We start from the raw sequence: 12,911 nt of genomic DNA, 5'->3' as shown, positions 1-12,911 counted from the left end.
ACAGGCTTGGAAACCGGCAGATGCGATGGGCATGGCGGCCATTTTCTGCCGTGAAGGTTTATCTGTAAATGTATACAGCCACCCAGAAATTGCTTTGAGAACTCGTGCACTTCTGGCCTGCTCTCCAAATGCTCACCTTACTAGCGACTGTGGTGATTTTGACCCATAAATAAAGACTGCAGTGTTCTGAATGCCGCCTCACCCCAGACCCAAAAAAAAATGGCGAACCCCAAGCAATTTCCAGGGAATGGTCAAGGGTAGGATGGCCAGATAACTACATGTCGTTTGGCACCAGTTTTCCAGCTATCAGCTTTCATTTAAAAGGCCAGTGCATTTTGAGGGATGCAAGCCCCGGTTACCTTCAGTCGAATGAATACTACTTTGGCACCCAATATGCATGCTCAGCAAAAAGAAGGCTCAAGGAAGGAAATCCGGTTTTGAGGTGAGGTGAAGTTACACGGCCACCCAGTGAATGGGTGCGGCTGCCTAATGCAGAGTGTTATTGTACTGTGGTGATAGCTGCCCTTCACCCCGGCGTTGGCAGACAGGTGATATTTCCTCAGGGAAGCAGTGGGTGTGGGACCAGCTAATTATGAAGCCGCAAGGAGCTGTTCCACCCACAGCATTTTTGCATTGCGCACCATGCTCTCTGTAGGGTCATAAAAGGGTATGATTCCATGCTCTTAGACTCAAATGAACTTGACATTGCAACCTCTTTGTAAAGTTTTAAGAGAATGCTTTCAGAAGTTGAATACCCTGTATGTGCCATCTTGTATCGCACTTGCCCGCCTTACAGCATTTTAGTTAGGGTTTCACCCAGAATCGATGCAGAAGCTGCAGGTGTTCGAGTCCATGTATGTATTTGAACACCCACCTATTTCCTGCAATAGTTCGGATCTAGGCTGAGAGCAGTGCCTGGATTTATGCCAATAAAACTTTCAAAAAACATGTGTTGGCCATTTCCAGTCTATCCCGGCCGATCGCAGCAATATCCCAGTCATCCTGATGAGATGCACCAGTCATGCCAAGAAGCCCGCCTTCCGCAGGCTTATCTATGCATGCGTGGCACCCCAGCAAGGACATGACCAGAGAGGCATGTGGGGCATTGAGGTACACGCCACATAGGATGAGAAGGAAGAAAGGCGGCAGCCTGACGTCACTGTCAGAACACCGATTCCTGCTACACGTTCCCGCTTACCTGACAGGCTTACGGTAGTCAATATAGCTAGGGACAGCAATAAGCGCTTCTATTCCTCTAAAGGCTTGTTTCGAAGGCATTGGGGATTGCCATGGCGACGATGGCCACTGCTACGTCTGCAGTCACGTGTTGCTCCGACTTCCCGGTCACGTGACTCCCGCGTTGTGGTCACGCAATCTTAAGTCCGGCCAGTCCGCTGTTTCGGTGCTTCTGATTGTTTTCTTTGGAATTCTACAGTGGCGCTTGCTATTTTTGATCTTGCCTCTTCTCGACCTCTGGCCTGTTTTTTGGATTTTGCTCTTGTCTTGCCCTCGGTACTTCTGCTTCAAACTTCAGCTACGAACCCCTGCTACGACCCGGATTTCCTTTTGACTTCGATTCTTGCCTTATACCTTGTCTTGTCTGATTACCTGATTCTGACCCGGAACGTTTGGATTTCTTCTTCCTAGGCGTACTCGTGCCGGCGGGAATAGGTTACGCGTGCTGGACTAGAGACTGCCTGTAGCACGTCTGGGACTATTCACTCTAGGCGTACGCGTGCCGGCGGGTATAGGATTCGAGTGCTGGACTAGAGACTGCCTTTAGCACTCCTGGGATTATTCACTAGGCGTACGCGTGCCGGCGGGAATAGGTCTTGCATCGGACTGAGGATTCCTTCAACTCCGTGAGACTGGTCTCTCTCTTCCTGGATCCTGGGAGATCACCATCATCCTACCTTCACTGTTGATTCAGCGTCTCCCGGATATACAAGTAAGAGTCCTTATTTCCTGGTCATTTTCCGTTATTGGTTCTTTGCCTTTCCTTGTCTTATTTAGTTCCTTTCTCTATTAAGTACCGTACCTCACCCTGTTGACAATCACTGAATGTTCAGTCTGTCTTGTGGAATTCCCAGTTATTGGGAAAAAACTTGCAGTCATCAGGAGTTCCAGAAGGACCTGTTCATTCTTCAAACATCTTTCAACCAATTGACCGCTCAGATTGTTTTTATATACAACTGAGTGTTACATTGGTAGGAAGAATATACCACTGCACTACGGGTTCAACAGCGTCTCCTCGATCACCAGGCGCTTCACCCTGTTGAGGCTTTGATCTCTGACAGAATCAGAAGCCTAAAAATGGACACAGCCAATGATCCTTTGGCTACCTTGGTTCAATTAGTGGCTGATTTACGTGCTGACATGCAAACAGCCCATGATGTTACTCATCGCCGTATTGATGATATTCAAGCGGGATTGAGGGCTAGTGCCATTGAACCTCCCTCAGTCGCAGTGGCTTCCGGGTCTGGTACGGCCAGTGCTCAGGCCAGGGCAGACCCGGTACCGGTAGTTATGACACAATTCCCGTTGGCTCCTCCTGAACGTTTCTTGGGCGATCAAAAAACCTTTAGAACGTTCATCAATCAATGCAGACTGCATTTTCTTTGTAGACCAGCATCGTTTCCCGATGCAACTACTAAGGCCGCTTTTATATTGTCTAACCTAGGGGGTACGGCTGCCGTCTGGGCGAATCCTCTCTTGGAGCAAGGCAGTCATATGTTATTTGACTGTGACGCTCTCATAGAGGCGCTTACCAGAGTTTTTGACACTCGATACAAATCTCAAGCAACTGACTTGGAGTTATTGAATCTGCAGCAGGGCGATACTACTCTATTGACTTATCTGGCTAAGTTTAACCAATTGGTTGCTGAAACCAACTGGCCGGACGAGAAGAAGGCAGCCTTATTTTATAAGGGTTTGTCGGATTCCCTCAAGGATGTCATTGCTACGGTACCTGTGGTCCCTGTCTCCTTTCCTGACTTTTTGGATCTAGTTCTTCAGATCGATGCCCGTAAAGCGGAAAGGAAGGCGGAAAAGAGGATTTTGCCTCCGGTCCCTGTTAGTCCGACAAGTTCGGCTTCGGGCAATGGGGAACCCATGCAAATAGGGGCGATAAGAGGACCATTATCTAGCGAAGAAAGAGAGAAGCGTAAAAGGAACAAGTTATGTTTTTATTGTGGTTCTTCTGGTCATTTTTTGAATCAATGTCCCAAGAAACCGGCGAAGTCGGGAAACTCCAAAGCCCGACAATAGAGGGAGCCCCTATGTCGAGCATTGATCTTCCGGGCTCCAAATTCTCGGTTCCTTTCACTATTAAGTTAGTTGTTGCTTCTCCGGACGGCGAAACCTGGTCCTCTGAAGCGGTTTTGGATTCAGGGGCTACTGGAAATTATGTTGATCTCCAGTATGTGAAAGACTGGAACATTCCCCTGGTACCAAAGGAACAACCCGAGGTGGTCAACGCAGTTGATGGTACCACACTACTCTCAGGGTTGGTAACGGAGTCGACAGTTCCCCTGGATTTGCTCATAGATGGTTGTCATAGCGAAGTCATTTCGTTCGATGTCATTACTGCACCTCAATTCCGACTTATTCTGGGTCTACCTTGGCTTCGGCTCCATAATCCCTTGGTAGATTGGGCTGCTGGGTCTGTCTCGTTTTCCTCAACGTATTGTTCAAGACATTGTGGCCCAACGACTCAAGTGAAGAACAACCCCTGTCAAGCCTTATTGGAATCTGTTTCAATGATAGGTGGCGTTGTCAAGACTGTTTTACCCCCGGAATACAAGTCTTTCGCAGATGTCTTCGACAAAGGTGAGGCAGAAAAATTACCGCCTCATCGTATTTATGACTGTCCCATAGACCTTAAGGAGGGAGCTAGGATCCCCTCTGGGAGGATCTACTCTCTTACTTTAAAGGAAGATGCAGTTTTAAAGGAGTATCTGGACAAGGCTTTGGCTTCGGGTTTTATACGCCACTCCCGTTCTCCTGCTGCATCTCCCCTGTTCTTTGTCCCGAAAAAAGAGGGGGACCTGAGACCATGTATAGATTATCGGGAATTGAATGCAGTCACAATACGGAATCAATATCCCATACCACTGATTTCAGTACTTTTGGATCAGCTAGGCTCTTCAGTGATATACACCAAATTGGACCTCAGGGGTGCCTATAATCTAGTAAGGATAAGAGAGGGGGACGAATGGAAGACGGCATTCAAAACCAGACACGGCCTTTTTGAATATTTGGTCATGCCGTTTGGGCTATGTAATGCCCCTGCCACATTTCAACATTTCATTAATGATGTTTTTCAGGACATGATTGATCGATTTGTGATCGTCTACTTAGACGATATCTTGATTTATTCCCCTTCTCTTGAACTACACCTTCAACATGTTACTGAAGTACTACAACGTCTGCGTAAGAATAAACTATACGCAAAACTAGAGAAGTGCATTTTTCATACTACTTCAGTTGAATTCCTGGGCTATGACATTACTAACCTGGGTGTTCAGATGAGCCAAACCAAGGTCAAGGCTGTATTAGAATGGCCCGTCCCAGGTACACTAAAAGCTTTGCAGTCTTTTTTGGGGTTCGCAAACTTTTATCGGCGGTTCATCAGGCACTTCTCTAGCATTGTGGCTCCACTTACTGCTTTAACAAGCAATAAGCATCCGTTTCAGTGGAATCCCGAAGCACAGAATGCGTTTGAGACTCTTAAGGAAGCCTTTACTTCAGCTCCGGTGCTTCAACATCCCAATGTCAAACAACCGTTTGTTGTAGAGGCCGATGCTTCTGACGTGGCAGTAGGGGCAGTTCTCTCCCAGTTTTGTCCTGACACAGAGATCCTCCATCCTGTCGCGTATCATTCACGCAAGCTTACTCCGTATGAGGTAAACTACACCATCACCGAACGTGAGCTGCTATCTGTCCGGGAGGCTCTTACAGTTTGGAGACATCATCTCTTGGGAGCAGAGACTCCGATTCAAGTGTTTACTGATCACAGAAACCTACTGGCCCTTCAATCATTGAAATGCACGACAGCGCGTCATGCACGTTGGCATGAGTTCTTCTCAATGTACAACTTTGTATTGACCTACCGTCCTGGGACCTTGCACTCCAAGGCAGATGCCCTGTCAAGACTATTTGAAGACCCAGTGCATCGGCCACAGGAGGGTCGACTACTCTTGCCCAACCAGGTCGTGTGTGGATGCACTTTGCAACCATCCCTGAGGACAGCCATTCAACATTGGGTCTCAGAAAAACATCCTGAATTGGAGGATCTTAATCTGGATATTATTCAGTCCTTGCCATACGTCCAAGGCAAAATCTATATACCTAACTCGTATACCCGCAGGATTGCCATGTCTTGGTGTCATGACTCCATGTTGGCCGCACACCCTGGTCATCGTAAGACATTGGAATTACTCAAGCGCTGGTGCTGGTGGCCTTTCATGTCAAAAGACATTGTGCTATACATCGCTAATTGCGCGGTTTGCGCTCAATGTAAAACCGTTCCGGCCAAACCAATGGGTCTTCTACAACCCCTGCCAGTACCTGCTAAACCCTGGGCCATGCTTTCCATGGACTTTGTAGTGGAACTACCCTTGATTGGTGGATATGACACTATTTGGGTGGTAATCGACAGTTTTACTAAGTTGGCCCTTTTTGTGCCTTGTCGGGGTCTTCCGTCCGCTACTACTCTGGCGGACCTGTTTTTACGCAATGTCTTCCGCTTCTTTGGTCTTCCTGAGATCGTGATAACTGACAGGGGTTCTCAGTTTACCTCTCGTTTTTGGAAACACCTTACACAGTCCATGGGTATTGACGAGAGGTATTCTACGGCCTACCATCCACAAACCGATGGTCAAACCGAGCGACTCAATGCCACCATGGAACAATACTTGAGATGTCTTATCCTACAGCACCAAGAAACCTGGCTCTCCGTTTTGCCTATGGCAGAGTTCGCTTATAATAATTCTGAGCATTCTTCTACGGGGGTTTCTCCTTTCTATGCCATGTATGGACAACATCCACGCTCTCTACCCTTGGATTCTTGTATATCCTCGGATTGTCCAGCTGTCCAATCCTGCCTTAGAGATCTGACATCGTTGCGTAAGAACGTTATGGAACACTTGATACATGCGCAGGAACAGGCTAAAAAGTATGCCGATCGCCATCGCCAGCCGGCACCGCAGTATACCACAGGTATGCGTGTTTGGCTGTCTACCAAGAATCTCAGTATTCCAGGTCGTAAAACCCTGTTACCTCGCTTTGTGGGTCCTTATATTGTTAAGGAGGTGATTAATCCCCTTGTGGTCAAATTGGAATTGCCTCCTACTTGGAAGATACATCCCGTTTTCCACGTGTCTTTGGTCAAACCATGTTCTGAGCAGGTGAGGTTACCTATCCGTCCCCCCCCCCTGTTGGTACAAGGGGTGGAGGAGTATGAGGTTAATGCTATTTTGGATACTAAAATATCACGTGGTGTGCGTTTGTTTTTGGTGGACTGGAAGGGTTACGGTCCGGAGGATCGCACTTGGGAACCTGAGTCCAACATCCATGCACCCGTGCTGTTGTCCCAGTTTCTCGCATCTCAAGGTCTCGGGGGACCTTTGGGGGAGGATACTGTCAGAACACCGATTCCTGCTACACGTTCCCGCTTACCTGACAGGCTTACGGTAGTCAATATAGCTAGGGACAGCAATAAGCGCTTCTATTCCTCTAAAGGCTTGTTTCGAAGGCATTGGGGATTGCCATGGCGACGATGGCCACTGCTACGTCTGCAGTCACGTGTTGCTCCGACTTCCCGGTCACGTGACTCCCGCGTTGTGGTCACGCAATCTTAAGTCCGGCCAGTCCGCTGTTTCGGTGCTTCTGATTGTTTTCTTTGGAATTCTACAGTGGCGCTTGCTATTTTTGATCTTGCCTCTTCTCGACCTCTGGCCTGTTTTTTGGATTTTGCTCTTGTCTTGCCCTCGGTACTTCTGCTTCAAACTTCAGCTACGCACCCCTGCTACGACCCGGATTTCCTTTTGACTTCGATTCTTGCCTTATACCTTGTCTTGTCTGATTACCTGATTCTGACCCGGAACGTTTGGATTTCTTCTTCCTAGGCGTACTCGTGCCGGCGGGAATAGGTTACGCGTGCTGGACTAGAGACTGCCTGTAGCACGTCTGGGACTATTCACTCTAGGCGTACGCGTGCCGGCGGGTATAGGATTCGAGTGCTGGACTAGAGACTGCCTTTAGCACTCCTGGGATTATTCACTAGGCGTACGCGTGCCGGCGGGAATAGGTCTTGCATCGGACTGAGGATTCCTTCAACTCCGTGAGACTGGTCTCTCTCTTCCTGGATCCTGGGAGATCACCATCATCCTACCTTCACTGTTGATTCAGCGTCTCCCGGATATACAAGTAAGAGTCCTTATTTCCTGCTCATTTTCCGTTATTGGTTCTTTGCCTTTCCTTGTCTTATTTAGTTCCTTTCTCTATTAAGTACCGTACCTCACCCTGTTGACAATCACTGAGTGTTCAGTCTGTCTTGTGGAATTCCCAGTTATTGGGAAAAAACTTGCAGTCATCAGGAGTTCCAGAAGGACCTGTTCATTCTTCAAACATCTTTCAACCAATTGACCGCTCAGATTGTTTTTATATACAACTGAGTGTTACATTGGTAGGAAGAATATACCACTGCACTACGGGTTCAACAGCGTCTCCTCGATCACCAGGCGCTTCACCCTGTTGAGGCTTTGATCTCTGACAGTCACGCCACCACAATCAGTAGGAAGACATAGAAAGCCCGATCACACAGATGACTCTACATCGGCATTCGACCATGTTGGGAACACTATGGATGATCTTCCATGGTATGGGTATCCCATGTCCACTCTTGGCCAGTTGGATGTACATGGTGACACACATACACATGTCAGCTATGGAAGGAAAAGGGAGCTTAAAAGAGCAGTCAAAGTAGAAAAGGGCGTTCGCCACAGGGTGTGCTGGCACCCCTACCTTTTCGTTTTTACACGTACTCATTGAGCAGTGAATTGGAGGATATGATCTGCTATGATTTTGTATTCATAATGCACCTGTACCTAAGTGGTTCTAGGCGCCACAAGACAGGAGGGGAGACAGAGGGAAGACAAGCCAAATGATCCTACTAGGCCTAGTGTCATTCGGATCATGCAAGTGCGACAACCAGATGTGCAGGGGGAAGGGAGAGGGGGGAAGTGCATGGGAGAGGGAAGGGGAAAAGTGCAGCCAGGGCAGCACGGCTCTGAGTAAGTGCAGCCAGGGCAGCACGGCTCAGGGAAGTGCATGGAGGCAGGGGAACTGTCGGAGTTGCAAATTCAGCCCCTACGTGCATGGTAGGCCAGGAGGCAGAGCAAGAAAGACTGGCCAAGGAGGAGTCTGGTATCCAGTGAGGCTGTGAGGGTACCAAGCAACCAGTCAGGGTAGCAGACAGGTAGGGTAGCAAGGAAGTAGGAGAGAGAACGCAGAGGAGAAAAGGAAGGTCTTGAGCAGGTTCTGGAACTTCAGGTGGTCGGGCTCAAGTCTGAAAGGGGCAGGGAGGCCGTTCCAGAGGGAGGCACCGGCAGAGGAGAGAGATCTCCACCTCACTCCGAGCTTGGAGAAGCGTCTGACCCACAGAGAGTTAAAGGTAGCTGTGTGAAGGGCTCTAGACGGATGGTATTTACACAAAGAGAGTTCTATAGTGCAGACCCCGGACTGATGCCCTAAGGGTGAAGGGCATCTTCTTTATTTAGACTTCCTGGTTACTCATATTGTATTGTAGTCATTTATATTGCGCCTTTTACTGTTACTATAGCCTCAATGTGCTTGTGGTGGGAACGCCCTCGGGGGGCCATGGTCCAGAGTATACAAAATTCTCATAGAGGTTTCAAATGCATGCGTGCCTTTTGGCCAAGATAAGGAATGAGGTGGGCTGGCCTCCTGTAAGCAACTCCAGAGATCAGGCATGTGGTGGGGTGCTGAGGGTGGTCTGGAGAGTGTGTGAGTTCAAGAGAAACTTATGTGTCCAGCCGGAGGGAATTCTTGTTGTTCAGTCGTCACTGTATTTGTAATGGCAGAGGTGTTGAGGCTTAATCAGGTGTAAGTCGGTGAAATGTTATGTGCCCAGCTGGATCGAATTTGTTATTGGTCGTTGCTGCATTCTGGTGCATGAGTGCGGGTAGCCATGTCTACGGCTGATGTGCACTGAAGTGGTGCGTTTATACGTACCTTGAGACTCGGATGGAGCTTTGTGGTTGGTGCTGTGGTCTGTAAAAGGGAGTCCTCTGGGCCCACTAGCTGGATCACCATAATTGGTCTTCCAGGCATCATGGACAAGCTATCATATTGCATCTTCCAAATAAAAGGTGTGAATTTTCCAGGTGTGATCGATCATTTGTCTTATTATCTTCTAGATGCGATTCCGCGACTCCCCGCTTATCTTTATTTGTCATTTGCTGGCAGTGCTCATACCTAAAGGTGCATTAGATGGGCTAAATATAAGGTCTTCTAGCTATACTGAGATAGGCGAGTCCGGGGTAAATGGTATCCCATTGCCGGGTTGGAGTAATGGAACACTCTTAAGGCTTGGAGTGCGTCTGGTAGTTTATAGACTGGACTGTTGATGTGTACTGTGTATTTAGTGGGCTTTAGAGGGATGCAGGTGTCCCTAAAATCAATAGAAATACATTTTGCTCACCAATTTGTCATGAGACTTCTTTGTAAGTGTTTTAGAGGCTACAGGATCTTTGCGGGTAGGATCCATGATCCAAAGTCGTTCTATTGATCAAATTATTTTGGTTGAACTAATTCAGTTTGTATTTTTCTGTTTGTGTTGTGACCCAAAAATGTTGAAGGTAAGTTGGGGGTTAGACAATGTTGGTGGGGGGAGGGTTTAGAGGGAATATACGGGTAGTGGGGGAGGGTAAGGGGGGGTCTTCCCCTGCTTTCTGTAAAAGAATTGAGCAAAAAAATACAAACTAAAAAAGTTTGACTGAAAAAACCCTGATCAGTAGACACACACCCCATGATCTAGTAGGTTGTGTGTAGCAAACCTATTGGAATTTCCAATTTTTAACATTAACATTGTGGTAACAAATAAGAGGGTGCAACAACTCCAACTCATTACCTATAAGTTTGTTTAGTTGCAAGCAAATTAGGAAAACAAAGGTTGTAAAAGGCAAACCTAAGGATTCTGAACAGATATGTGACAGGAGATGCAGGTACATTCTGTGAGGGTCAGGACTGGCAAGCTATGTGATTCTGTGAGGGTCAGGAGTGGCACGCTATGTGATTCTGTGAGGGTCAGGAGTGCCAACCTATGTGATTCTGTGAGGGTCAGGAGTGGCAAGCTATGTGATTCTGTGAGGGTCAGGAGTGGCAAGCTATGGAACAGAACACAATGTTTTCAATTTGAATAGAAAAATCTGGAACATGGAAGGTTGGGTGGAAAATGTACTGGTGACAGTTACATGGGAGTAATGGTTCATAAAAGTGATAGATGGACAGGGTTGTCCAGGACATAATCCCTTTATTAAACCAATGGATCAGCAGGGGTTACACCATGAGAAATTTGAAGCGAACATCAGAATAAGAACATATATAAACAATACTAAAGGACTATATGAAGTACAATATAGAATGTAATCAGAAATCTTTCTCAGTGACTTTTCTTTGCATGCAATGCCATTTAAATAAGGCATTACAATATCACTTACATATATTTTGGTATAACTAAGGAGGGAAATGCTTTGTCTAAATGTGTATTATCTGGTGTGGAATCTTTAGTACAGATAAAATATGGACGTTTAGATGGGAGTGAAATGAGCAGCTGGGAACAACTGGAGACTGGACGGGTGCAACAAAGAAAAGTAAAAATTCCTACCTAAAAATAAAAAAAAACACTTCCCAATGCACGCCCACCACTGACCTCCCCAGCAAACGCACCCATGTAGCCTTCATTCACCCTCTATGGTGGGGTTCCAAGGGGCTTCCCCTTTTACCAGCTTGCTGATGAACAGGACATTCTTGCCCACTAGCAGACGCTGTTAGACACCAAGAAGTTAGAGCACCCACCATGAATGACCCTTGGACCTGCAGCCTTTCATCATTTTGCATATTTCCTTTTTTTCAAGATGGAGTCCAATTTCAGGAAGCAGAAGGGAATCGGTTGCCCTGCGGGACACCGTTTCTCATGGGCCCTGGGTTTTAGAAGAAATTTGGTGCCAATGCTGGTGGTGCCCAAGCCAACCGAGTAGGGCAGCCATGGGCTAGACCTATCCCCATGGAGGGCAGCAGTGTTGTGCCTAGGGAAGCCAAGAACATCAAGTACTGTATACTCACGGACGGGAAGCAGATTTCGGGCTGCGTGCCCGGTGGGCTGTAGGGATCCTCCGGTGAGACGCTGTTCGAATGCTGGAGGGACACGTCGGGCGAGTCCATGAATCCCGAGGAGCTCAGGTAGCCATCCGTCTCGCAATCAGCTGAAAATTTTCAGAAGCACAAGCAAGTCAAACTTAAGCAGGCATCCTTTTATAAATTGCCATGGTAGGCATGCCTAAGAAAAGACACATTGGTACTGCCCTAAAACCAATGGCACTGCCATGCTCAGCGATGCAACATGTGTGAAGCACACCGTCTGCATGTGCACAATCTCTTGCTGCTGGCAGCTTTACGGTGTGTCCCAAGGTATACCTGAATGGAAATCTTGGACGTTAAGGTTCCACCTGACCAGGGTTGCAGTTGGGGTACTTCCTGGCGGGAGAGGGGAGGAATGCCAGGTCTGCAACCCTTCCAAACACCTAGGGTGTGCATGAGCAGGAGAGCAGAGGTCTGTTTTTAGCATGACTGTCTTGTTCATGTGCAGGTTGCTCTGGGAGGGTTCCTCTGGTAGGTGCTGTGTGTGAGGTTTTAATGAATGTGCCTTTTGCAATATGTGTTATGGTCATGCATGATTCTGGGTGCATACTGGCTGGTGATTTCTCTACTTGAGTGCTTGTTTGGTTTAGGTGGGGGCGGTTATGGCTTTTGCCCAACATAGATTGGAGTGCATTCTGTATATAGTGGATCATTTTTCCGAAGAAGTATTGTAGTGTGGGTGTTGCATTGTATACTGAGGGCCCGATTCATGGACATTTTTGCACGGTTCAAGGTGACTTTGCACTGCTGAAAAGTGACTTTGCACTGCCGACAAAAACCCTGATTCGTGGAACTGTGCAAAGTGTACTTTTGCTGTGCAAAGTCTGCGCAAAGTCATTTCATGCTGCAAAAATGATAATGCACTGACTTTCCACAGACTTTGCACTGCAAAAATAAACTTTGCACAGTTCCATGAGTCAGGGTTTGTGTCGGCAGTGCAGAGTCACTTTTCAGCAGTGCAAAGTCACTTTGAACTGTGCAATAAATTCCATAAATCAGCCCGAGGGTCTGGATGTATGTGACCTTTTGGCCCCAATGCATGGACTTTTTTGAATGGTTCAAAGTGAAATTGCACGGCTGAAAAGTGACTTTGCACTGACAACACAAACCCTGATTCATGGAACTGTGCAAAGTGTATTTGTCCAGTGCAAAGTCAGTGCATAGCCATTTTACAGTACGAAATGACTTTGCACAGGCTTTGCGCTGCAAAAATACACTTTGCACACTTCCATGAACACTTTTGAACCGTGCAAAAAATTCCATGAATCGGGCCCCTTGAGTTTTGTCTAAGGAGATGTACAACAAAAATGGAATTGTCCATGTGCACTGAACCCTATAGGCGTGAAATGTCGTTCATGTTTTAGACGTACAATGGCCTACAGGTGTTCTAACTAATAAATAAGCCCTGAGGCTGCCACCAACAATACATGGTCACGCATGCAGTAACTACACGTTGTGCGCTATTGACC

At 47.3% G+C, this 12,911-nt stretch overlaps 1 protein-coding gene across 1 annotated transcript in view; it reads right to left on the bottom strand.

Annotated features, from left to right (window-relative positions):
- Positions 1–12,911, bottom strand: part of WNK4 (WNK lysine deficient protein kinase 4) — a 666,323-nt gene that overhangs the window by 109,106 nt on the left and 544,306 nt on the right. The window contains exon 8 of the mRNA XM_069634171.1: positions 11,368–11,507. Within this exon, the coding sequence (XP_069490272.1) occupies positions 11,368–11,507 (140 nt within the window). The remainder of the gene's footprint in view (positions 1–11,367; positions 11,508–12,911) is intronic.

Source organism: Ambystoma mexicanum, chromosome 13 (genome assembly GCF_040938575.1).
Source record: "Ambystoma mexicanum isolate Mex_15411 chromosome 13, UKY_AmexF1_1, whole genome shotgun sequence".
Taxonomy (NCBI): domain Eukaryota; kingdom Metazoa; phylum Chordata; class Amphibia; order Caudata; family Ambystomatidae; genus Ambystoma; species Ambystoma mexicanum.
This window is presented reverse-complemented; position numbering and strand designations above follow the sequence as displayed.